The sequence below is a fragment of the Haemorhous mexicanus genome, chromosome 7 (assembly GCF_027477595.1).
Source record: "Haemorhous mexicanus isolate bHaeMex1 chromosome 7, bHaeMex1.pri, whole genome shotgun sequence".
NCBI classification, from domain to species: domain Eukaryota; kingdom Metazoa; phylum Chordata; class Aves; order Passeriformes; family Fringillidae; genus Haemorhous; species Haemorhous mexicanus.
Genome location: NC_082347.1, coordinates 24,917,091 through 24,943,034, shown reverse-complemented (window position 1 = coordinate 24,943,034; position 25,944 = coordinate 24,917,091). Strand labels below are relative to the sequence as shown.

At 40.0% G+C, this 25,944-nt stretch overlaps 1 protein-coding gene across 5 annotated transcripts in view; it reads right to left on the bottom strand.

Moving 5' to 3' along the window:
- Positions 1 to 25,944, bottom strand: part of WDFY4 (WDFY family member 4) — a 120,293-nt gene that overhangs the window by 56,600 nt on the left and 37,749 nt on the right. For 3 of the 5 annotated variants that reach the window (XM_059851534.1, XM_059851535.1, XM_059851536.1), the window contains exons 21-39: positions 25,189 to 25,340; positions 24,580 to 24,691; positions 24,278 to 24,468; positions 22,620 to 22,772; positions 22,189 to 22,262; positions 21,255 to 21,416; positions 18,981 to 19,072; positions 18,034 to 18,133; positions 17,023 to 17,228; positions 16,271 to 16,440; positions 15,788 to 15,913; positions 15,186 to 15,347; positions 14,876 to 15,073; positions 13,746 to 13,863; positions 13,010 to 13,167; positions 12,315 to 12,553; positions 10,635 to 10,744; positions 9,500 to 9,691; positions 8,806 to 8,945 (exon numbers count right to left, since the gene is read on the bottom strand). In XM_059851534.1, coding sequence (XP_059707517.1) covers positions 8,806 to 8,945; positions 9,500 to 9,691; positions 10,635 to 10,744; positions 12,315 to 12,553; positions 13,010 to 13,167; positions 13,746 to 13,863; positions 14,876 to 15,073; positions 15,186 to 15,347; positions 15,788 to 15,913; positions 16,271 to 16,440; positions 17,023 to 17,228; positions 18,034 to 18,133; positions 18,981 to 19,072; positions 21,255 to 21,416; positions 22,189 to 22,262; positions 22,620 to 22,772; positions 24,278 to 24,468; positions 24,580 to 24,691; positions 25,189 to 25,340 — 2,855 coding nt within the window. Of the gene's footprint in view, positions 1 to 8,805; positions 8,946 to 9,468; positions 9,692 to 10,634; positions 10,745 to 12,314; positions 12,554 to 13,009; positions 13,168 to 13,745; positions 13,864 to 14,875; positions 15,074 to 15,185; positions 15,348 to 15,787; positions 15,914 to 16,270; positions 16,441 to 17,022; positions 17,229 to 18,033; positions 18,134 to 18,980; positions 19,073 to 21,254; positions 21,417 to 22,188; positions 22,263 to 22,619; positions 22,773 to 24,277; positions 24,469 to 24,579; positions 24,692 to 25,188; positions 25,341 to 25,944 lie in introns of those variants that run through there. The other 2 variants (XM_059851537.1, XM_059851538.1) reach the window with 2 other exon arrangements.

Genomic DNA, 25,944 nt, shown 5'->3' with positions numbered 1-25,944 from the left:
TACTAAAGGTCTTATTGATCAATCCTTTCCTAAAAATCTAGGAAACCATAGTAGGAAATAGTAGGAAATCATGCTTTAAAGTCTTTTAAAATACAGATTTCTCTACTTTGCAGCCTTAGGCAATCGCATTGTAAGTAGAATCAGATCATTTTGCTGCCACATATTCCCCAGTCAATATTTAGAGCTTGAAAAGGTGATGGAATTTACAAGTTATTTTCCTATTAAAAAACCAAAACATATCACAGACTCGAAAACTATTTCTTGTCTTGCTGCATGGAGTCCTCAAATAAGAGAGAAAGTTATTAGCAATGAGGAAACCCAGGGTGTGAATTTTCTATAATTTCTTTCAAATAAAGCAATTGAAACACTGTTTGTAATGAGAAACGGTCAAAAAGAAAAAAAGATTGAGGTGTGACTTATAAGTTAACAAAACTCTACAGAGCTTTGGAATGCTTTATGTCTCTCTCTTTTTTTTAATATATATAGATCACTTAACACTCCTGCACCTCATAAATATTCAGGCATGCCATAATATACTTGAATTTTATGATACAGACAGCACACATACCACAGTTCTTTCCTAAAGAAACATTATTTCACTGGGGCTCTGCACTTGGAGGCTTTCTTTGTATGTGTTGTGTTACAGAATATGCATACACACAAAAGTGTGTGCCGAAACTGTTAATAAATGAAAATAAACATCGAGACAAACTAACTTTGGACTTGTAAGAGACACAAGGAAGACCCAAATATTCAAATACCTTGCTGTGCCAAGTGAATTATCCCACAGATGATAGTGACAATACCCACATACTTGTTTTGAAGCATGTGTTTTAAGTCATCTGTTGGAAAGGGCTAAAACTAGTGATATTAGTCTACTACTTTAGCTCTTCTGAGCAAAATATTGTAAGTATATCAACATACATAGTGAGAGCATTGATGTAGCATCACAGCTATAACCCTTGTGCAGTACTTCTGCCCAGTTCATCTTAGAGATATTTATGACAGAAGGCAAAGTCTTTAGTTTACAGATGGGGAAACAAAGTGAGTTTCTGGAGCATCACAGAATCCAAGAACTGAGTTTCTGGAACATCACAGAATGATAGAATGGTTTGGGTTGGACAGGACCTTAAAGATCATCCCCCCCACCATGGGCAGAAGCATCATCCAGTAGGACAGGGTACTCAGAGCCCCATCCAGACTGGTCTTGAGCAGCTCCTGGGATGGAGAGTCCACAACCTCTTTTCACTAGGACATGGTTGCAGGGAAAGGGGGTATGATGGGGCAAACCCAACCTGAATTATTTCAAACAGCCTGATAAGCCCACAGAGAAGAAGCATATGGTGAGAGCATGGAGTAGTGGGAGGGGGAACCCTTTTGATGAACCGGTTTGGAAGCCCCATCCACTCTTATGGTCCCAGTGGCAGAGAGTACTGTAACACAGCTGATGTACCAGATATCAGATCATATCCCAGGAAGAGTTCATGTACTTAATTCCTCTAAATTGAGCTTTCACAATTCTACAAGGAAGGTTTTTAAATCTAATTATGAATATTCAAGTAATCACTAGGTTTTTAGACAGTATTTCATGGGCATAGAAAAACAAAACACCTGGTAGTGAACTCTTAGGGATGCCAGAAACTGCATGGAATAACATATGTAACAGTAGAAAAGAGTTTGTCCATGGCAGAAAGGGATCTGAGGACTCTGATTCAAGAAATCACTGTGTTTAGGGGTGTCCTTATGCATCCATTTCACAACTCTATGTACAGGTTTTCTGCTAGTGAAGGGGGGCAGCCTTTCCTTTAAACCAAGCATTAAAGATATCATCTCACAGATAATATATATGAACTTTAAAAGTGACAATTAAAAATACTTAAAATATCTATGTATCATAACACCAAAAAAAGAAAATAGGAAATTAGCATCATTAGAATGAGAAAAATTACATTATACCAATGTAGAAAACGTCACATCTTAAATCAAACAGAAAAGGAGATGAAATAACACTAAGGAAATGCCATTTTACAAAGAGCAGATTGTTCCATTTGTCTTTAGTATGTATTTCCCAGCAGCTCAACATTAAATGGCATCTGCTTGTGGTGCAGTACTGCTCTTCCTGGCAGCCCCACATGCCACCTCTGTCTGCTGGACTGCATGCCCTAACCAGTGGGGATGAGGATGTGACCTAGTCAGGAAGGAGAGAGTTTCTTACAAAAGCAAATGATTTTTGCAGCCATCATCTAGTGCCAATAATTTTTTCATAGCACATACCTGAACCACTATGACTTACACAGGCACAGAGCCAGATTGTCAGTAAAGTTTTGAGCCTAAATTCTGTGGAGATTGAAAACTGTCTTCTTGTATTCATGGCAGTTCTCATGCTCCTTCTTTTTCCACACATCTACCCAGCATGTGCAATTAAAGCTCAATACTTCTGGTCCTTTCTTGCTAAATCAATCAATCCCTTCCTCATCAGGCTTGCTACAGAGGACAGGATTACAGCTACCATGGCAGCTTTACAGAGAAACATCTGAGTGCCACAGTAAACTACTAGAGCTGGGTGAAGTCTCCAGTTTACCAGCCCTGTTCTATTCAGATAGAGACAAAGTGTGTAAAATCTCCAAATCTGCTCCTGCTGCTGAATCTGACACAGTGACCAGGTATACTGCCACCCTGTGCAAACAATAGACCACCCATCTTGGGACCAGATTACTTTTCAAGTAAGTGGCTATGCACTAGGCAGCAAGTAGGTTCATTTCAGAAGAGGAAAAAATGTTCCATTGCTCCCCAGGTAACAATCATCAAGCTAAGGCAGATGATGTTTTCCTTAGCAGACTAAAGAGCAGTTTATCCTAGTCCTTCACATACACTCTCCACACTGAGGGTTGTTTGCAGGCTCTTTTGAATCACAAAATTGTTATTGCTGTGTGGATTTTATTGCTGCTTTGCCAAAATCCATTTAGCTTTTCAACAGCCTGAGTTCCAGCAGTGAAGTGTTGCATGGGAGCTTCGTGCCTCAGCCCGCTAGGAGGCTAATGCAGTGTGCCAACTGCTCCTAAGGATCATGGATGGATTCCTGGCATTGCCAGTTGGCTGGGGAATAGCAGGCCTAATGAGAAACTCCTCCATATTTCAGTGCATCATAAATGTACCCACACACAGGAGTGGGTTTCAAAGGGTAAACATAAAGTGTGGTGTGTACATGGGATGAGACTTCCACACTGTATTTATCAGCTAAGGACAGGCAGTACAGAAGCCAGTCTACTTCTGTAGAGACCATAAGTCTCTATGTGTGTGTGCACACACAGAGCCCTTCAACAGACGACACTCCTGAACAGATTATTTCCTGGGAGAACAGATAACTTTCCTCCTAATAGCAAAAAAGCACAATGAGAGTCAAGGTTTGTTCTCTAATCCTGTCTCTGAGAATGGCTTCTGTGACTTTGGGACAGTTCATTCAACCCCTCAAGGACTCAGTTCCCATCCTGTTACAGAAGCATTTACCTTGGAAGTGAAAGGTGAAGGTCAGACTTTGGCATTATGGGGAATAGCAGGGGAGTCACTTACCTTCACTTGTTCTTACTCACTTTTTTCCTATTTCTAGTTCAAATGTGGAAGTCCTACAGGTGTATGTAACTTAGGGATTTATTACACACTATTATCTAAATGCATTTGTCCAGCAGCCTCCTGTGCTGGCATTTTCTGATTACATTTGAACCATGGCTTTTATTTAGGAAAATTTGCCCTTCTAGTCCTTTAGCTGATGAAAAAATTCTGTAAACATCAGTATATGCTATGGGGCCAGAGCAGAGAAAAAAAGAAACATCTCTCTCCTGACCCATAAAAATAACAGTTTTCCTAAAATGACATAAATTTAAAGGTGAAAAGACTACTTCTGGGTTTTTTAGTGCATGTAGTTCAAGCTGCTCTGCAGCAGAAAGTATAAATAGAACACAGATAGACACAAGCAAACTTTAATTTGGCTAGCAAAGATGAGAGCAACAAGAAATGAATGGTCACAGACTTCAGCAGAGTTAGCAACCTATACCCTGACCTAGAAGAAACATTTAAGTCAATCTTGCAGAGATTTCTAGGACCTCACTCGACTTTTCTGTTCTTTACTTTTCATTTTAAATTGACATTCCAGTCTTTGGAATTCAAACAATTTCTTCCTGAAATTATTATAAATAAAATGTTGAATGAAAAAGGTAGAAGAAGCAGACATACTTGAATCAAGAAATATGAAAAAAAATATTTGTCAGTGTATTCAGCAAAGAAAAGAATAACCTGTTTCAATGGTTAGCACAGGATTCTAGGGTTTTCTGCAGCCAAATAAAACTCCTCTTTCATCCACATTAATGCTATTCAACTCATTTGGCATCAGCTCTGCTATGTGAAAGTAAAACTCTGCAACAAGCAGATCTTGAAAGATGAGGCTTTGGTGCTAACAGCTTTAAACTTTAACTGCTGAAATTCAATATCCAAACTCAAGCCCGACCAGACAGAATCTCTAACTCGAAAGGCAAATGGATATTTTAAAACAATATGCAGGAGAAATAGCAGGGAACATTTTCATGCAATGTGTAATTCAATGAAGGGAATTCACTCTCACAGAAGACCACTGAGTTTAAAAACACAGGAAAACTCCCTCTGAAGAGCTTACAAAAAAATTGTAAGTGAAATCTCTTGTGTTTCAGGTTTTAAGATGAAACTGATATCAATCAAGAAAGAAACAATTGTGCTAGGATAGGTTTTCTACTGTGCACTGTGCTGTCACACACCATCTCCTGTAGCAGCCTCTAATGATTTTTTAGGGGACAGACAGAGGGGCCTGTGAATCTGAGTCAGCCTGAGGACTTGGATTCATCATACAACACTTACATTCCAATTCTCAGCTAAACACTTGCCTTCAATGAATGGAGAAATGATCCCCACATGTTTCAGAAAATTCAGTGATTTCTATCACATAATATGAAATAACTCTATATTTTTTATGTTTTCATGCATTTCTTATCTAACATTGACCTGCTGAATGATTTCTTGATGATGTTGTGAACAATCTGAAAATGATAAATGAGCAGTGTGTCACATATCAGTGTAGGAGGACATGAAAATTTCTGTGTTCAAAGTTAAAGAAACTTTTTTCAGCTTGCTACAGCTGTAATTTAGCTTTGAGCCAGTTATTAAACAAGACAATAATATTATAATGGAAATTGTTTAATATACATCATTAATAGTAAAGTGCCTGCTTTCATTGAAGTAAAAAAAAAGCGTGCTATGAGCAGTTTTGAAATGAATATTTGATTCCAAAGTTCCCTTGTGCATTTAATGACATGCTAATTTACATTTTAATTACTTCCTAAGAAATCAAAGCGTTTGTTGACAGAAGAACATAATGTCAACTTCACGGTGCACTGTTGGTGGATAGTTAATGAACTTAATTAGATAATTAGTGATGTTAATTATCCTTCTATTATGAAGATAAACATGTTACACAAATGATGCTCTTTTCAAAGAAATATCATTAAATGTTTGCTTGTTTTAACTCAGTTAACTTGAAAAGCTGATAAAAGACCAACTGAGTGATTGGTAAGAAAAAGATTTAAGTAACATTTCTGGCTTTTGCAATTACAAGTTAGGAAGTCTCTTAACCTCTTCATTCTGAAGAATTGGATTAAAAGGGGAATTAAAAAGACCTTATCTATTTCAAGTTATATGGGTCTTTGTCATAGAGGAATGCAATTAATCAACAAAAACAGGAGAGGACAGGCACGATCAGGCCTCCTGTAAAACTGAGAGGCCTCTGAATTTCTTGTAAAGAGTAACAGCTATATCTACAGTTCTGAGGCACTGTGTCTTACAGGAGTTAGATGTGTAGTGCTTGTAACCTTGCTCAGGCACTCATCCTAAAGAACCTCAGGTCAGGGGATGGTGAAGCTCTGACTGATTTACAGTTGACTGAAACACAATTGTTGCTGTGGTCCTTTGCTGCTTTTGTAGCTTTTTATGATATCAAAACCAGTGCAGTCACTGTTAAACTAAAAATTTAATACCTGTAGTAGATTTTGAAAGCAAAACTGTGTGGGAGGGGGAAAGGAGGAAAAAAAGGAAGAGAACAAAATGCTCGCTTTGAAACAGGAAAGTCAGTGATTTGAAACCTTTGGCACTGTATTCAATCTTACAGACCTTCCTGCCAGCAAATTTACCCAAGTCACCTGTAAGCATCAAAAAATGCAACTTTGTGCAATGCTCCTCCTGCTCCTGCATGACTACTGAGACTTCCAGGAAGATACAATCACCACAGCAGATCACTGCCATTCTACTCCCAGAAATGTAATTACACTCTCTTTTCTACATGATCACGCCTCCCAGACAAAGCCACAAGCAAAGCATGAGATAGCACAGTGTATTCAGAAATATGCAGAAGCCACAGCTGCATTCGATGGCTAACTCTCTCACTTGCCACCCAAGAGCAGGAAATTGGCTTTGCTGATGATGGAGAACATGAGCAAAAGTGCAGCAGAAACGTGGGGCCTGAGCTTTTGCTGGAGTGAATAGTTTGAATTGTGCTGCCTTTTCCAGATTGAGGATTGGGTCTCAAAAGCACTCTTCCTATCTTGTAAATAATCACAGGGAGAAGCTTAAGAGGAGTGTTTTGCTGCTTGTTTTTTGTTTGTTTTAATTTGCAGCAAACACTACTACTGCTTCAATGTCTTTGTTTTTTTTCAGTTGATAAAATACTGAAGTTAATAACCCAGTAAACAACCAATTTCTTCCTTCTACTGGGCACATCTCTGAAATCCTGGGTGAATTTCTGCACTTCTTTCAGTAAACTTTGCTCAGTTAGGAGCAAATATTCTTATTTTACTGTGGGGTTTAAATTCTTTGTTCCTCACTATGTAGTGCATACTGTTATTTTTCCAGTAATCTCCATGTTTCAACCAAACATGGAGATTTCCTGTTGCTTTAGGACATGAGTCCATAACCGGCAGAAGCGAAGACAGAGGCCAGTAGTGAACACAGAAGTCACCTGACACAGAAAATGATACAAAATTACATTACACCACTTTTTAAAGTGATTAGCAAAGTCGTTAAAAATACAAATATCATTTACTTTTAATGTAACTTTTCTAATATAAGTGTATGAAGGAAGAGGGCTGTTGAGAGGCAACTCAACATTTTCTTCCACTTATATTTCTACTCTCTAAAAAGTGCATCAAACTCTGAAAGACAGGCTGGAGGGAGAAAGGGGGAGAGGGAGAAAGAAGAACATTTGGAACTGTAGCTTCGTATCTCATTGAGAAGAACAATTTATCAGAGCTATGGAGCTGTCAGTGCTTGACATGATAAGGAATAACACCAAGTGAGTAATGTTTCTTCCAAACCCAGCTCCTTTAATTACAAGCAGCTTCCTTGCAGAAGAGAGACAGAAGACGTAGAAACACCAATTTCATGCACTTGTGCCTGAATAATGTCTCCGTGCTGCCTTTTCCAGATGGCAACCTTTTCACTGGAGGAACTAATGATGTGGGCATATTTAGGGGAAAACCAATAACAGAGTCTTTAACCTTCAACAGCAAAAAGCATGTTGTACAAAATGTTCCTTGGGATACATTTACAAATATCAATTACATTGCTCACTGAGGTGTAATCAGCTGTAATAATCAAAATTAATTTTAAAAAATAATTAAACAGACCCCAGGGCAAATAGTCAACACTCTTGCAGTATGACATCACAGTATGCATATGTACCTGGGAAGAGCTTGCTCACTCTGTAAGCAGCAGTGGGATTTTAAGGAGTGAGAAGGATTCTGCAGCACTCTGAAAAAACCTTGCAGCTGAGTGAGGTACTATCAGACACATTAGCTGGGTGTCACAGTCTGCCTGGTCACTGCAAGTCAGCCAGGCATCACCAGACATAGCTGCAATCTCCTATGGCTTGAGCTAGAGGGATAAGGCTCCATAAAGTGAGGCTAAGAACAGGCTTGTTGTCTCCTCAGGAGATAAAAAAAAAGACCTTAATATGTTGAGCACCACAGTAACTAACACAAGCTTGGTTTAAAGCTCTGAATATTCTGCCAAAGCACTTCTGCCCTACCCTATAGCTACCTACTCTACCCCTAGTACACTCAAAAAGTAACATCTGTCTGGTGCTTCTTATGTCTATTTTTGACAATGCTAAGCAAAAACATGGAAATGGCCCTCTCTTTCAGCAAAGGAGGAGCTCACAACAGAAAAGATAGTTCACATCTTCATTGGTGACAGGAGGAATTATGCATACCCTCCAAACCCATCCTTGGATTAGATACCAAGACTTGTTTTCCTGTCTCTAGGGGTTAAATTAAAATTTGGACCTTTAATACTTCATATTGAGTAGAAAATGTAAGGACAGCACTATGATAACATCTAAGCCTTCCTACTAATTCAGAGACTGGAGGACAGGGTTGACATATGTGATGCAAGCCAACAGCAGCAGCAAACCTGACATCTCCTCACCTTGCTACACCCCAGGCAGAGACCTGTAAGCACAAACACATCTGGGCTGCTTAGGTTTTTCAAGAGCCATAATTGGGCCCTATGCAGAAAATATGCATTATTAGATTATATGAACAGGCTGCCAAGAGAAGTCTTTCAGGTCACTGTTTCTTTGTGATTATTTCTTGCAGCCTAGAAAAGGAACTTCAGCTCAATATCTGTCTAGTTTGCAGTGGAACATGCAACAGACACACTCAGAAGCCTCCCAAGTCCAGATCCAGAGCTATATACAAGGCAGACCCAGAAAAGACAAAGAGCAAAATTTACCTCTGATTTGCATGAGGTTTCCTTTGTGTTTCGGCCAGGTATGAACCTAATAGCTGAAGAGAGGCTTTCACTCCAGGAATTGTGCTTGCTCTGGGACAGGCTTGGCCCTGCTTTATTCTGGAGAAGCTTCTTTTCAGATACTGCAAAGGAAAACAGAGAAAAAAGCTTTTAAGATGAGGTTGAGCCTGTCAGAAAATAGAGGGGTTCTATCCCCATTGCACAAGACAAGACAGCATGGCAGTGTGTCACTCCAGATGAATGATGTTGTATTTTTATGAGAAGTGAATTAACACATACTTCTCAAGGTTTTATTTAAAAGCCTCACAGAGGTCTGCCATTGATCAGTTTCATTACACAGACATGAACTTTGAATCACTGCAGCACAACACACACTGCAATGCCCTTCTTCTAACCATATATCCTCCCTTTTAAATCTTCCTATGGGTTACAATCATCGAAGGTGATTTCTCCTTTTTGCAGCACAACATGAGCCCTGTGACCCCATGAGGTGATTACAGAAGGGCTGGGTTATGACACAGTAAGTAATCACAGTCCTAAATGAGAGAAACTGAGAATCTGCTTTCTCCACAGGTGAGGAAAGGCATAACCAAGGAACAGCAGCTTTCCACCAGGCACCCCATTTACCACCATGTTTTTGCTTACTACAGTGAGTGTTCCATAAAAGAACAGAGACCTAGCAAGTGCTGCCAAGCTTTTGTCATAATTTCTTCCCATAAAGGAGTGATCTCTGTTATCTTCATGTCCCTTTCTTTGTCATTTCCTTTTACAGAAAGATCCATCTTGTAAATGTCCTCCAGAGCCTGCCGCCTCTGAGAAATGAGCTGCTTCCAGATGATTTCTACTGTTCTCAGAATCTCCTGGCGGACTAGGAAACAAAAGTAACACGAAAACATAAATGAAGAACTTTTTTTGAAGTCAATCAACAGGTAAAGCAAAAACATCTCGTTTGGAAAAGCACTGGTTCAGAGTAACTTCCAGAGTCAGTGGAGTTGTTCCTTTTTGTCCACTGCCTCCATAGGTTCTAAACTAGACTAGTTAATCTAATACAGAAAACAGCAGGACATTTCTTTTATGATATTTAAACTCCTTGAAACAAGTAGGAGTGACACATGATTTTAACTGGTTTCTGCTTTGGAAAACCATTTATTCAGAATTTTGATGACCTTATTGTTGTGCATAGAATGCTAAAGCACATAAAGGACATTCCTTTTTGTTGCCAAACATCACTGGAGATGGAGGGCCAAAGGTAACCAAGTTGTGAAACAATTTGACACAGCAGGAGGATATGATACAAGGAAGTGCTGAGTTGTTTTACTCTATTTCCCTGCAAACCAGACTGATTTGGCCACATCTTAACCAAGCCAATATATATTTAAAAATAAAAATTAAAAAAAACAAAACACTGCTCTGTTGCAGGGTTCAGCTGACCACACTGAATCCAACACAAATTTTTTTCTGTGTTTCTCTGAATTGCTCCAACAATTCTTTCTGCATATAACAGACAAACCCTATATGGGCCTCGAACAAATAGTGTAGGTATCTCACCCCTTTTACTGACCATAACATGAAGGAGAGATCTCCAAACTGATACCCACTACTCCCGAGGATGCTGGGTGTGACTTTTGAATAAAAAGGCTTGATGCAAACACAAGTAATTTTTAGCACAACTCTCCTTTCTCTGTGCTGTGCCTGCAGTGTCTGTACACCAAAGAGGAAATAAGTGGCACTTGCACAAGATGCTCTGAAAACTGCTTAAGACAGGTATTCTTTTTCTCTCTAAGCCACAGGCAACGTGTACCATAAATTACCATCATCTGGTGTAGGCAGGCTGCCCTTTTCCTCTTCACTAGGTGCAAGGAAAATTTGGTGATAAGAAGCCAGCTTTGGTTTTGCATCCACCCCAAAACCTTCTGAACAGCTGTGAAAAAGGGCAAAAAAAGGGAAAAAAAAGGGAAAAAAAGGGGAAAAAAAAGGGAAAAAAAAGGAGGGCAGGTAAGGAAACCAGATTGAAAACAAACTGAGAACGGTGAAAGAACTACAGGTGTTTCTGCACATCCAGTCCTACTTGATTCATTTAGTAGATGAGTATTTTCAAGTTTGGAGCTTTTACCAGTCATGGAATACCACAAAATTTTCTGCAAGTGGGAACTTAACAACTGCCAGTCTGGTTTTCAAGGGCAAGGAGCAGTCATCATGACCTGTAATCACTCTCTTGTTTGTGCCTTTTCCCTGCACTTTACTGCACTTGGATCTACCATTCACCCCAGTTAGATAGAGCACGGGGCTGTCCTGATGTAGCCACTCTGCATCAGCCTTCTTGCACCTCCCCTGGGCATCTGGTACTTTGTCTCTTTACTCTGAATTCCTTTGCTAGAGGTATCTGCCACTATGTGGAAAGCAGTGTCTTGCTGTACCCTACACTTGAACTGCTTAGTGAGTTTTCTGTGTCACTGATGATTCACTCAGTTTCTAAAGTGCTCAGCACAAAAAAGCTACAAACTCAGCTCCATGGATACTATTAGCATGTAGGTATGATTATTGAGAACATCACCATGGCCCTACTATCTGGGAGAATCAAATCCTTGGCTATGAAAAGCTGCCATTTTTGTGTCTGATTTTCTTTAAAATACCACATTTCTGATTGCCCAGATTGTTTAGCTTTTGGATAACATAAACCCTTCTGTACTTTAGGCTATTTAAAAATAGTTTGTGCTCTTACTCCATAAAAGCAAACCTCATCCCATCTCAATGGGTTTCGCCTGGAAATTATTATCTGACGGAAATAAGAACATCCAGAAAAGATCTCAGGAAGTTCAGCTCATTTCTGGTGTGATAGTATATTAATGGATCCCATTCAGACCATCAAAGCAGTACAGAAGGTTATCACTGAAGCAAGAAACATTTAAGTGAAAAATGCACTTGCCAATATTTGCTTTTTTTCACAAAACTAAGCTTCCAAGGTAACTCCCCAGCTTGCATTAGCAAGAGTACATCTGTAAGAACAGCAAACAGTGGGTATGGATGTTCTAGCCCTACCCAACGGCAGAAGGCAAAATTCCCAATGTCAGAACAACTAAAATATTGCAGCTCAGGTCCAAGAAACAATAACACAAAAATCACAGGATCCATGTACCCACACACAAATGACTGCTGGATCAGAAAAAACCTCTCACTAAATTACCTCATGTCTCAGAGAATGGCCACCTACATGATTTGGGACTGATCCTAGCCCACATCCCAGGAAGATTTCCAGATGCTCATTTTCCTGATGGGCTTGTGAGCCAGCTCCACTGAAATCAGTTCAAGCTTATTAACTGCAGTTGCCACTCTGAAGTGAGTAGCTGCTGGAAATGCTGGATCCAGCTCAATCCCAGCTTCCAGTGATTCCCCAGACTGGATATTGCCCAAGTTATGTGACATCTCCCCCTCTGCACCCACTCCCATAGGTACAGCACAAATATAAAGAAACATAAGATGAACACTTGTACCTGCCCGAGTTCAGCTGGAAAAGGCAGTACATCAGGCAGGTGACAAAATTACTATTTGAGTTGTAAGTAGCAAAAATCATGTCCCACTGCTCTTGCAGAACAATGAGAGTATTCAGGACATTAAACTGTTCAGGCAGTGATTGTTGAGGTCTGGATAAGCAGTATAGAATGGCTCTGTTTAAGCAGCTGTACAGGGCACTGAGGAAAACTTCCTTTTGAGAAACAGAGCTTTCTAAGACCTGTGAAAACACAAAACAGCAGTTTACTTGGCTTGCTCAAAAAACTTTCTCCCCAAGGATCCACTCCTCCCACTTCATTTAAACTGCTGGAAATTTATTTCAGCAAAATTCCCCTGAACTACCTGTAGCGTAAAAATTCTTTTTTTCCTGTATTTCTGCTGAAGTCCCCATAACTGTGGAAGAGATTATTTTATCTCAGTTCAGCAATGTGTACATAGCCAACAGTCAGTGTCACAAAAGAGTTAACTATCCTTTCTTTATGCTGCACCATCTCTCTCTTATTATAATTTACAGCTGTTATGTTCTCATGCAAAAAACCAGGAATAAAAGCAATCACCACAATCACCAAATGGATTACAGCCATCTTCTTCAGAATTGCAGTATCATGATCTCACTGTAAAAATGCAGCATGTCACAGCATGTTGATAAAAGTTGGGGAGAAAAAAAGTGACTCACACACATAATCTGTTTGACAATAAAGATCAGGATTTGCTTGGGGTCAGCCACAAACATTCTGCTGTTCAGTTTCTCAACCAGCTTCTGAACAAAATAAGCAATATTCATCATGGATAGGGGTGCAGCTGATTCTGAAGTGCCATGAGGATCAGTGTTTGCTGGAGAGGATATAAAAGGGTTGATTATTGCAGAACAAGAGGAAATGGAAAACAAAGTGAAATGTGAGATTACCAGAGCTGAGAAGGAACAGTCTGGTGCCATAATATCTCAGAGATGGGACATGTCTAAGTAGACTCTAGGTATGGCAGAAACACCTTACTCAGACTGGAAACGACAGCTCCATCTTAAGGATGGAACCAATCTCACTAAAATGCTGTAATTAAGAACTGGTTTAACTAACAACTCAGAAAGGAGAGCAGTAACAACTAAGTTAATGGGACTGTTTCCAGAAGTATTCAAGGATAAACCTAGGTTTCTTTCTACACGCTCCCTTTCTAATATTCAGAATCTCTTCTCAAAAAGAAAATAGGAAGATGCTCTCAAAAAAAAAAAAAAAAATTACAGTAACTTATGCAAACTGGCTTGCAGTAAGACAGGATGGACAGTGGAGCCTGCTGAGCTAGACTGTCATTCTAGCTATTGTTTCCAAACCTTTCTAACAATGACACCTATATGCTAAATATCAATTAGCATGATATTCAAACAAGAGTTAAACAATCTGATTCTCACCACTCACCTCTTGGTCTCATTTTCCCCTCGCCTTGGCTGGTAACCTGAAAGACATCCATAGCAGACAGCAGAACTTTTGTCTGAAAAAGTCTCCTCTGCTGACTGGTGGCATCTTCTGGAGAAGCCTATACAGTGATGGCACACATATTAGTACAGCAGGAAAACAGGAAACCTGACTCAGCTCCACTTTCAGCAAGAGTGCATATGTGGACAGCTACTGGACAACAGATGAGATGGCAGAGATTCATTCCCAGCTGGAAAACAAGGAACTCTTACACAGGACTACACCACCTAGCTGACAGCCAGCACAGTCACCCTCTGCACACTGAACAGAAACAAGGTTTTATAAAGGGCCAGAGTTTGGCTCACAGGTGGTTCCCAGGAGCTCTTGTGCTTGGGGACATTGAGCTCCATTAGCAGGCCCAGGATTCAGACTACCAGAAATCCAAACTATATTCTAACTGTACCAAACCTCAGGATAGTCTATATAAACCTTTAGGGAGCTGGTGCTCCACAAGAAGATTTAAGTAATTACAATTGCAGCCAAGCTTATTCAATTAACTTAGTAATTACTATTCCTATTACTGAGCTAAGTCTGCATCAGAATTCACATCTGGGACACCTGGACTATTGACAATTTGGAGCTGAATCCTAAATTTTTAATTTTCCCCTTTCTTCAGACTACTCTGATTCTCCAGAGGGCTTTGTGTAGTTGAAATCTATAATCAGATTCAGCTGCTAGAGTTTGTATTAATCTGTACTTACATGGGAGACGGAGGTTTTTTTGTTTATTTGAGAACCGAGATTTTTTTAATCTCAAAAATCAGTACACAGGATGTGCCATGTGACATTATCTGTTCTCAACAAATTCAAGGGGTGCCCTAATGACAAGCAGGTATTACTAAGGAAAAGGATTTTTTTCCCCCACTTTTCTTCAATATTAAACACTGCCTGAAAAATGTCTTTTCTGTTTTCCAGGGTCAGTATTTTCTTAGTTCACATTAATGCAGAGGAATTAGAGGAGTCCTTTCCTTTAGTCACTGTTAGCACTTTTGTTACTAGGTCACTAGAAGGGTATGTCCTGTCCTTCCACCCCCAGTGCAAGGTAGAACAGCAAAGCCTGCAGATGAGATAAACCTCAAGAAGCAGCTCAAGGGGATGTCCTTGTTTGCTTGCTGGGATGTTGAGAAGACTGTCCATCAGGAGGACTCGCACAAAATCCCACACTTGTTTCTTGGCAGGGTGTGGTAGGAGTGGGAGAGAGGAGGGATCAGCACAACCTTTCCCTTCAGCAATGGCTGGACCATCAGGAGTCAGAAGGCCTTCAGACCCACCCTGTGAAAGCAGATAGCAATACATTTTCATTCAGTCTACTGTACAGTGATTTTTTTCCTCCTAGTGACCCACCTCTGGTCAGAAAGACTTATGCTGGCCCCTGTGCACATACCTTGGGTGGTTCTGAATGAAAAGCAATCATAGCCAAAGTTTTCAAGAAGTCAGCACAGTGCCACACGGGGTCCTGTGTATAACTGTGATAGATCAAGCACAGAAACTCAATAACATTTCCCGGATAGGCAATGGCCCAGGAGGCTTCTGCATCTGCAACAGGCTGAACAGACAAATGTGCATCTGGTCAAGGAAGCATTCCTCTCATTCATAAAAGCTTATCTTTGTTCCTCTTTAGGTATTCTTAAGCAAGCATGACACAGCCACAAATTCAGACAAGGCACCAGTAGCCAATCCCCCGTTGCAGACTGAAGATACACCCAACCAGAAAGGTGACATATCATCATCAAGAATGAAAAAAACTGAGTACTGTTGTGGGCAAGATCTGTCTCTGGTCTCTCTCTCCTCCATGAGCCCATCACATCCTGTGCTACATAACCAGGGCAGTAGCTGTTGTGCCCCTTGGCAGTCCCTGCTCAGTTTGGCCCTCTGAGGGCAGAGCAGGACTAGGGATTACAGGCAAAGGCTGCCACCAGCATCTGTCACACCTGGGCTCCTTATTCAGACTTTCACACTGCACTGTCCTTGCAACAAAACACTTACCTTGTCCACAGTGAATCTAACCATTTCCAGCAGTAACACAGCTGCCTCTGCACACAACCCAAATCTGAGGACATTCTCTCTATGATGGTGCTGCAAGATCCACTGCAACATAGACTCAAGATCTTTCTACACAGGAGGAAAGATATGTCATTAAGAGATGGGAATTGTACATGACACATCAAGAACAATGCCTGCTCTCTCTACATCAGAACAAAACCAACACGTATCTACCTCCATCCTCTCCTTTTAAATTTGTAACATTTAACACCAGCATGAACAAGATTGTTCTGAACGCAAACTTTCTTAAATAAAAGTTAATTAACTTAATTTTAAAAAGATGAATAGTTTTTATTATTAGAAAAGCCAAGTAAGGTTAACATGCCTAAGAATCATCTCATGGAAAAGGGCATAAAATACTAAAATAGTAATGCAATAGCAGCTTCAGGCGCTTGTCTGCCTTTTTTTTTTTTTTTTTTATTATACCTTGACTGCTTCAGGTGGTTCAGACTGTGGAGTTGCCAGAAAGAGCTCTGCCACAACCAAGTAGATCTCAGGGATGTGAACATGATCAGTCAGACATCTTTGCAATACAGAAAATCCAAAAATCAAGAAGTAGCCATTGTCAGGCACTGGAGGATGACTTTTTAAATTATCTTTAAAGGAAAAGAAAATGAAAGTATCTAAAAATTAATGTCATATCAGCAGAAGGATTACAGACACAGCTTTATCCTCATCTGTCTCTGTCCCAGAACACAGTAGTCTGCTAGGCTGCAGTATCAACAGTTTAAAAAACACTCCCAGACTAACAGATAATTTTTACCACTATCAATTTGTTAAAGGGCTTTCTCCCTGAATTATTCTTCTTCCTTTCTCCTCCCTTTCTCAGAGCGCCAGGTCTAATTATCAAAAAGCAGGCTGAACAAACCTTTAAAAAACAAAATGTTTCAGAGCACAAGTTGACATCTGAACACCTTACAGGTTTATCAAGTAGCCTGATTTTGTGCAACACAAAAAGGCCCATCTAATCAGAATTGCTAATTACCTGCAAGGGAGAAGTACTACTTTCCACTTTTCAGCACAGAAATTCTGAAGTACCAGGACAAGTTTGCCCTAGAAAGCAATTTAAACTCTTGGTCTACTGAGATCAGTGGGAACTCTCCTATCATGTACACAGTGATTTTCTGTCACTGAGCTGGATCAAGGCAGTGCTTTGGGAATGTTAATCCAACCCTTACCCATTAGAATGTTCAACCCTGCAGAGCTGTTTTCCAGCCAACGCCCAGCCACTATCCCCTCCTTGAATTTGTTCAGCAGCAGACGATTGTGGAGGAAGCACAGAAGCAATTTGATTCCCAGGACAACTGTGCTGAAGTGCAGGTAGCTCTGCGTGAACAGCAGAAACCAGTCTGGCCCCAGTGCCAAAAATGTCTTCTCTTTTTCCCTAGGAAAAACAGGTAAATGAAAACACATGGAAGGAAACATGATGGAAGACAGAAATGAGATATTATATAAAATGATCTTGAAGTGATTTAGAGCCTCATGTTTCTCTAGAAAAAAAATCTCATTAAAGTTGTTTAGAGAATCACAAAGATGTAACAACAGGCTCCTCCACACAGCTGAAGTCATTCAATTCCTGCTACATATAACCTTGTATTACCATCAGACAAAACATTTCATTAATATGAAGCCCCTTCTGAGAGTGTGTATCAATAACTGAGGCAAGCTACATCACAGACCAGATCTTTCAAGCTATGAAATTCAAAATTCTGGTTTAAATTTTCAACTCCAAGATGTGCTATCTAATAAAAATGCACAATTACAGCTCCCAGCACTATGCAATCTGCCTTTCAGTTATGAGAGGTAGAATTATAATAATGGCACTCTCATAGTTCTGATAGACCAGTGCAAATAATACCACGTTAGATTGACTTGATTTTCAAAGACAGATAGGATTTCTTCAACCCCTGATATGCAGCAGAAACATCAATATCCAAGTTCCCCCTTCACTCTATTTTCTGAAAACATTAGACTTTTTCCAAAATGGATATCAGATGTGTGATCAGACCACACAGCTGTCTGAATGCCAGATAAATCACTGACAAAAAAGTCTCTCTGAAACCAGTCTGCTCTTACTTAGTATTTGGTGAAGTTCAAATATTATCAGTGTATTTAGTCCTGGTTAAGCACCAAGACAATGAAAAATCTGGGAGACAGAGACACTTAACCTCTTAAACGTTTCTACTTACTCAGAGGACAGCTGAAGTTTGTCTGAGCGTATTACATCTAACAGCATCTTCAGCAGCTGGTTTCGAAGACAGATTGTCTTTCCAGATGTTTGGTTTAGGGCTACAAATATCAGAAAGCAATAAAGAGTAAAGAAGAGACCAAAGATGTTCCATTTCTTTGATGAACAATTTTGTTTGCACCCAATTAGCCTGGTAGAAGTATTTCTATCTGGTTTATGCAGAGTAAAAAGATGCAGACATCAAATTTTAGATATAAAGATTCCTGCTAAGAAACAACCAGTGCTTACATTGCCCAAGTCCTGTCTTTAGACTGCATGTTGAACAGCATCTCAGGTTAACTAGAGAGAGAAATGTAAACAGGCCATCTGACTTGTACTGCCTAGCTGAGATGCCTATATACAAACTGCAGTTACCACTGTCACCTTAATGTGATCTGTTATTTAGAGGTGCAGTAGCAATAAAGCCTCAACTGAAAGATCCCAGTGAAAGGGTCAAATGACTGGATGTTCCTCCGTGTGAGCCTGGCAAATACACAGCTACTTTAAGAGGTGCAGAGCATTATTATTTACTACAACTGTAAGTGTAGTAAAGGCTTCACAGAAAATCCAGGATGCCCATTCAAAATTTTATTCCTTGTAACAACCCAGTAGGTTGGTTTGGGGGAATTTCCATTTAATGTCCTTCCTCTCTGTGTATATCTGAAATCCAGCATTGTGTTGGCTCTGGACGATGCAGCAAAAGTACTGCTGGTTTATTGGCAGAGAGAGAACAAAGGGTCACCTCAGTGCAGCCTGTCCCTTTCCATATGAAGATATTTGAATTTTGCCTCTTCCTGCCACAGGAGGCAGAAGCACTAATATTGCAATTAGGGTTGATCAGGTCCTGGGGAAGGAGGGAAATACTGTAGTTAAACTATCACAACACATACCCCAAAGGCAGCCCCTCACCTTCAGTGGGCCTCTCAGCCACACTATCCAAGTAAATCTGATTTTCATCCACAGAAGAAGGTTTCAAGGTGTAAACAAGGAACAATCCAATCCTTGCAGAGAAAGAGTGAAGCAGTTGTGGTCAACAGAAAGATATTAATTTACTTACTTGGAGATTATATGCAAAACCACATACTGTTTAACAGTGACTTAAGAACCACCATTAAAAATCCTAGCCACTTCAGAAATAGGAAGAAAACTTCATAAACTAGGAAGTAAATTAAAAGGTCACAGACTGTGCTGTGTTGGAAAGTACCCACAAGGATCAAAGTCCAACTCCTGGCCCTCGGCAGGACAATCCAAGAGTCACACTTGTGCCTGAGGGGATTCTTCAAACACTTCTTGATCTCTGTCAGCCTTGGTGCCATCACCACTTCCCTGGGGACCCTGTTCCAGTGCCTGACCACCCTCTGGGGGAAGAATCTTTTTCTAATATCCAGTCTAAACCTCCCCTGACAACTTCAGGCCAGTCTCTTCTGTCCTGTCACTGTCACCCCAGAGAACTGGATCAGTGCCTGCCCCTCCTCTTCCCCCCAGTAGGAAGCTGTAACTGCAGTGATGTCTGTCCTCAGTCCCCTCTTGCCCAGGCTGAACAGACCAAGTGAACTCAGATCTCCCCATCTGGCTTCCCCTCAAAGCTCTTCATCTTCATGGCCCTTCTTTGGAGGCTCTCTAATAGCTTATCTTTCTTATACTGTGATGACTGAAACTATCTACAAATCAAAGTAAAATATATTCTGCTATGGAAACATTTTCTCTAGCTACTTTAAAGGTCTTTCACCAAGAGGAAAGGAATACTGCGTAAAGCACTCAGTTTATATGAAAGATTCTGAGCAGCCTGTGGCATTCTGATTTTACTGCTATTACCACCTGGTTTCTGGGCATATAGAGGAGAACAGAGAAACCTAAGCAGGTCCACTGTGAGGAGGACTGGCATCCTTTTTTCACCTATAATTTTCTTTGACACATTACCTGTTCTAGAGATAGAAAGATTAATGTGATATATACACATTTAGTGAAAATGCACAATCTCCTCCTGCCCACAAGAAGGATATTTCTTAAGGGACAGAACACCAGTTGTTCTGCAGGAATAGCCCACACAACAATTCCCTCTGGAAGTCCAAATCTGGGACATCTGGGGCCAGCAGAAGCTCCAGCACCTCTCAATGCTGCTGAGAGCCTGTTACAGTCTGCTGTCCTGGGGCTAGAAGGACAGGGACAGAGTCCTGTTTCTGTCCACTCTCAGCATCCATGGGCCTGACAACTAATCATATTACCATGAAATAATAAATCATGATTATTTAAGAAAAAAATGCTCATTCACACTCCTTACAACATGGCAAATTTGATACACTAAATCTACTAAAACTCTCACCTGTCTCACCACCTATATGAAAAAAGAACAGATTAATTCCTACAAGCCCAGGGTAGGAATATACATATAGATAACATATACCCAGGAGCATACAGTCACAAAAGAGCTGGAGAATACCAAGTTCATGTATTAGCTTGCTCCACAGTTAACTTTTAGAGGTGCTTATACTCTCCAACAGAGCAAAAGGCAGAGTCCACAGATTTGACATGCAACTCTGTTTTTAAGTTTTATTAAAAACAGAGCTTTAGAAATAGAGCTTCCATCTGTGTGCAGTGCATTTCCCTGGGAATTAGGTGGCTGCAAGCAGCACTTTGTGGACCTCCCTCAGTTGACAGAATGCAGGTTGATACAATTAGGCTGGGAATATAAAATGAAGCAGTGTTTACATTCTGTGAAGAGCAAACAAGGATTTAAATGCTAAGCTTCATCAAATCCTGACTAACATAACTGATTGAAATTCAGGAACAAAAAGGATTGTTATTGGGATATAAGCCAAACCAACAGGATTAGGTACACTGTTCTTTGGGGCCAAATTGTAATACTGTAGTGATACTTTAGGGACAAGGCTTTAATGAAACCAAATATTAGGTACATATTTGGGTAAACCCAGTCATACCTACAGAACTGTCTGTGCCACCATTATAACAGGAATCACCCAATTCACCTTCACACAAGTATAAGGATGGAGTGAGTGAAAAAAGTTTTTCATCAGTTTTTCACCAGGGGATCCTGCAGTTGCCAAAGATCTGATGTTCTACCAAAGAAGAGGTGAGGGAAGCTCTGCTGTCAAGCTCCCTCCAACACTAGCAAAGTATAGCTCATCTGCAACCTGAGAAAAAGATATAGACCTTGAGGGTTACCTGAGAACATCCCTGGTATTAAAGTATCCTAGCAAGAGATGGGACAGGATAGTGCAGGCCACAGTGATCTTGGAGCTGCTGATTTCAGGATCATTGAAAAGGAAAACAAGCTTGGGCACCATTTGCACCTGGTAGGCAATTGCAATATTCTGACAGGCATCTCTGTAAAAAAGCACAGGGGCTATTAAAGGTTTATACTGGAAATGACAAAATTTGCAGCATTTCAGCTAAAAGAATTCTCAGGTTGCACTGATACATTGCACTTTTGGCTTCTAATACTGTCTTTATAACATTTCAAACATAGTCAGACTAATTGAACATGTGTCATCAGACTACTTTGTGTGTTCTCCTCTGCCCTCTCCCCCAGAAACTGCTGCATTCCAACAAGTTCAAAGAAAACATTATTGCATTTTCAAGCTGCGAGGTGGTGGCAAAAAATGCTATTCCTATAAAACTTAGCAAGGGGAACCAGACAGCTCTGCAAAAAAGCAGGAATCTAGCTTTATTCAGTCCCTCTGCCATGCTTTATCTCTTTATATACATTTAGCTCCAGTCCAGATGATTAAGAATATTGATAAAAGGGTCGAGTTTTGATTTTAAATACAACTTCAATAATATATTTTAAAAATTATTTCATAGTCAATTCAAACATTAATATTTCCCTTCCCCAGCACATATTTCAACTTGCATTGTACTGCAGTGGTTCCACATGAACCAGGTAACCAGATATCTTTTCTCAGACTGGCCCCAAAGTCCTCTCAGGGGCTGATGAAATCACTAACTCCAGGCTTGAAAGAGCAATACATGAATGATTCACTCCCAGAATCCTCTGATTCCAACTGGGATTAGACCCTTCATATCCACCTCAGAGTTCCAGCCTCAGGTTACAGATGAGTTTGTCCCACAGGTTTCTGATTCAAACACAAGTTTATACCTGGAGGACTGCAAGATCTCCACAAGATGGGAAAGAAGAACAAGGTCTAGATTTTCTGGTGCTTTCATCCAAAGCTGAAAGACAAAGGGAAGCAGAGGTTTTACTGCTCTGCTGAGCTGTGAGAACAGCAGCTGCATTAGAGAAACAGCTAAAACTTGTTTGGAGAGGAGAGCATCATAAACTTTGAGTGTTTCTCTAATGAAGCCTGCAGGAACTGGGAAGTCCCTGCTAGTGCAGGGAGCTGTAGCTCCAGTTCTAGCCCTGAGGAGCAGACCCTCTGGGAGTGTTCCTGCAGACCTGGGGGCCCCACAGTGTGAAAAAGCACAGCACACAAATATTGGATCCAGGAGATGCTATGAACAAACCAAATCTTGTACTATAAAGCCATCTTTAATACAGCCAAACCCACACAGTAACATGAACAGTTTTACCTCAAAGTTGCAGAGAACATACTGGAATGCACTATAATTCTTGATGACAGGAGACTCTAAGCCCAGCTCAGCTGTGCCCACTAGGGAGAATATTAACTGTAAAATCCTGTTGTTTAGCAGCTGAGTTTTCTTCTTCAATAGGTAGCACAGCAACTGAAAAGAGAAGACTGAATAAGTATCTGCCATGTATAAATCTGTATTTAATTCAAGACCAACATACAGTTTAATCACATGTAGCAGTCATGCATGCATGCATTTTGCATAAGCATCATGAAGAAAATGAAGATTTCAGTCCAGACATAAAATTTCATGCAGAAAGTATAAGGATGAATTTTTGAAGGAGCTTGGCAACTCTGTGGCATTGAACAGGAGGAAAATACGTGCCATATTATGTTGAATGCAATTTCAAAAAAGCAACAGACAAATATAACTCTAAATACCCACAGTGGGTGTTCTATGCTACTCTTCATGGATGTATTCTTAATTGCTTACAAATGGTGTTAATTTAAAAAATACTAATTTTTACCTCCCCAAATGAAAAACATTGGTGAAACATTGCCAGTTTCTCAACTGAGCCTATCTATCTTTGATTATCCAACAAATTTTCTGTACTGTGAGAAGAGTGTTCATAAAGCCATTACATTTTTGAGCAGGTTGGGAAGAATAGAAATTAATTTGAAAATACATATCAAGACACATATATTACTTGGCTGTTAAAAAAAGCTTTACTCCATTGCAATATAATGCTAACATGGAGAGAACACTATTTAGCAAAAATCAAAAGGAATAGCTCATACACAATACAAAGACAGGCATTGAGCTACAGGAAAGGATTGGGCAAGCAATATCTAAGTAGGATAAGCATATTCATATAAATTGCAATCAATTTATGATCAATTTGCATGTTGGGGAAATGGAAGGTTTATAATAAATGATTAATGAAACCCCAATGTTGAGGGTCTTGTTTGGAACCTTCTATATTAAAGAGTCTGCTCTGTTCCTTCAGAGTTCTCTGCTTTACCTACACAGCACAAAGGAAATGATACTAAACTGAAACTTCAGACTTGAGCCTCAATCCATCCAATATTACATATTTAGACTTTACATACAGCCAAAATCTTCAGTCTGCATAGCTTTCAGGTTTAAAGATTAATTTGGGACATACCTAATCAATGCAATTCAGGTAGCACTTATTTATATCAGCGCAATTCCTCATATACCGTGAGGACTGAACCTTAGGAATTCATTGTCAGTCCTACACTGGGCAGTCTGTAAAGAGGAATCTTAAGCTGGATGAGCCAAGGGGAGGAAGAAAAGCTGCCTGAGAAGTGGTCTTTTGTGTGTTGGATCAAATGTGTTGGTAAAAGGTGAAGAGTGGGTCCGTCAGAAATCTGCTGCTCTGGCTTGTTTAATTTATTAAATCATGTCTGACCAAGAGGCACCTGTCCTCACATTTTCTTCAGTAGAAAATTCTTGCAGAGGTTCCCAGAGACTGCAAGCACAGGATGTAGAGCACCATCCTATTTCTCCCTCCTAACTTGCTAAGTTCCAACCACAAGTGGCTGTAGTCAGGATATGTTTGGTTCATTCCTGTTAATAGATTTGGGGATAAATATCTACAAAGGAAAAACTATATGAATGAGCACAAGTGTGTCTACCTGGTATCCATGGATGTGCCTCATCAGTTTTCCACTCAAGGGGCTGCTGTTGAGGATGGAGTTCAGGACTTTGACAGCTGCATACATGGTGTGGTCATCGCGGGCCTTAGCAATGAGACCCAGGAGAATGGCAGGGCCTCCAATAAAGTTCAGGCTGGTGGCTGCTGGGGAGGACTGGAACACTCTTACCCCTAGGAAATTGCAGTGTTACTCTACCAGGAAGTTACACAGACAATCTATCATTGGACAGAATAAATCTCTGCTTCTAAAAGAATATTAACCATTAGGACAAGTGCATTTACCATATTGGCCCACAGCAACTGACCCAATGGTCCTCGAGGAGCCTGAGAGGTGTCCAGCAATGTTCTTAGCTAGGAACATGGGAGTTGAACTGTCCCGAGAATTAATCCCAATCTGAAACAGGTAAAAAGCATTTCAGGAAAAATTTTGGTAGTATCAGGGACACTAAAAAATGCATGCTATAATACTACAGATTATTTAAATAATTTTAGAATATGAAAACCATATTTTTTTCATAAAAAAGTTGATTGTAAGGACAAATATTCTCCCACCAACAACATCCCACAATGCCACAGCTTTCACATATCAATAGACCTGGTATTAGAAAGAATGATAGAACAGCATGTGAAAAATCCCAGCGAAGGCATTAAGAAAACACAGACTGAAATTATGCTAAAACCTGAAAATTATGGCTTCTGCTCCTGTTTCAAAGAATGCTTTTAATAGGTGAAAATTAACCTAAGAGTAGAACAAAAGTTAAGGAATGGAAAAATAAGTAAAAAAAAATAATCTCTGAAGGTACACAGGCAAGACAAAGTCAGAAATTTGGCTCAAGAAAACTGATTAGAAGCCAGAGAAAATCTCTTGTTTAAGAAAGGGAAATTTGTGACCTCTTTGGCAATCAGCCGACCATCAACTTCATTGTAAGAGCTCTTTATGTCTTGAACTGTAGTGAGAGATGAGCACACAGCATTGATTCCAAAAGAAATCTTATCTTCTGCCACCAGAGGTGCCATGATACAATCATTGCACTGGTCCTCACCTAAAACAAGAAAGACTGTGAGTGTCTGAAGGAGCTTCATTGTTCAATATGCAAGACAGGAGAGAGGCAGGTGAAAAATAACCAGAGGAAACTGATGTTTAGGAAATAATTTTACTTTGTCTTAACTATGACCAGAAAAAAGCATTCACCCTTTGCAACACAGGCCATGGCAGCTTGCATCACCAATGCATGGCTGTGTCCTTTGGTAAGCACTTTGCCTTGATTCTGTATCCTCTCATAAGATCTCATGAAGCTCAGAAATGTCCATAATAAACCTCTCTCTCTGTCCACACAGAATAAACAAACTTTCTGGACATAGAAAAAATTTCAGAGGCCTTCTGTTTCTGAGAACTTTATCGGGGTACTCAAAGCAAAGATTTGTGTGGAAGGAGAGCAGAGGCAGAAGTTCAGAGCTGCCAACTCACAACATTTGGGAAACCTCAATAGTGCTAGGTTCAGCAGTTTAGTATGAAATTCTCTCATGCATTTCCTTAAAGAATTTTCTATTCATTTTCACACTTGGAAAAACTATATGTAGGTTTATTTTTAAAAATATCAAGTTGTATTTTTGACAGTTTTATAGACTGGGAAAACAGCTGACTTA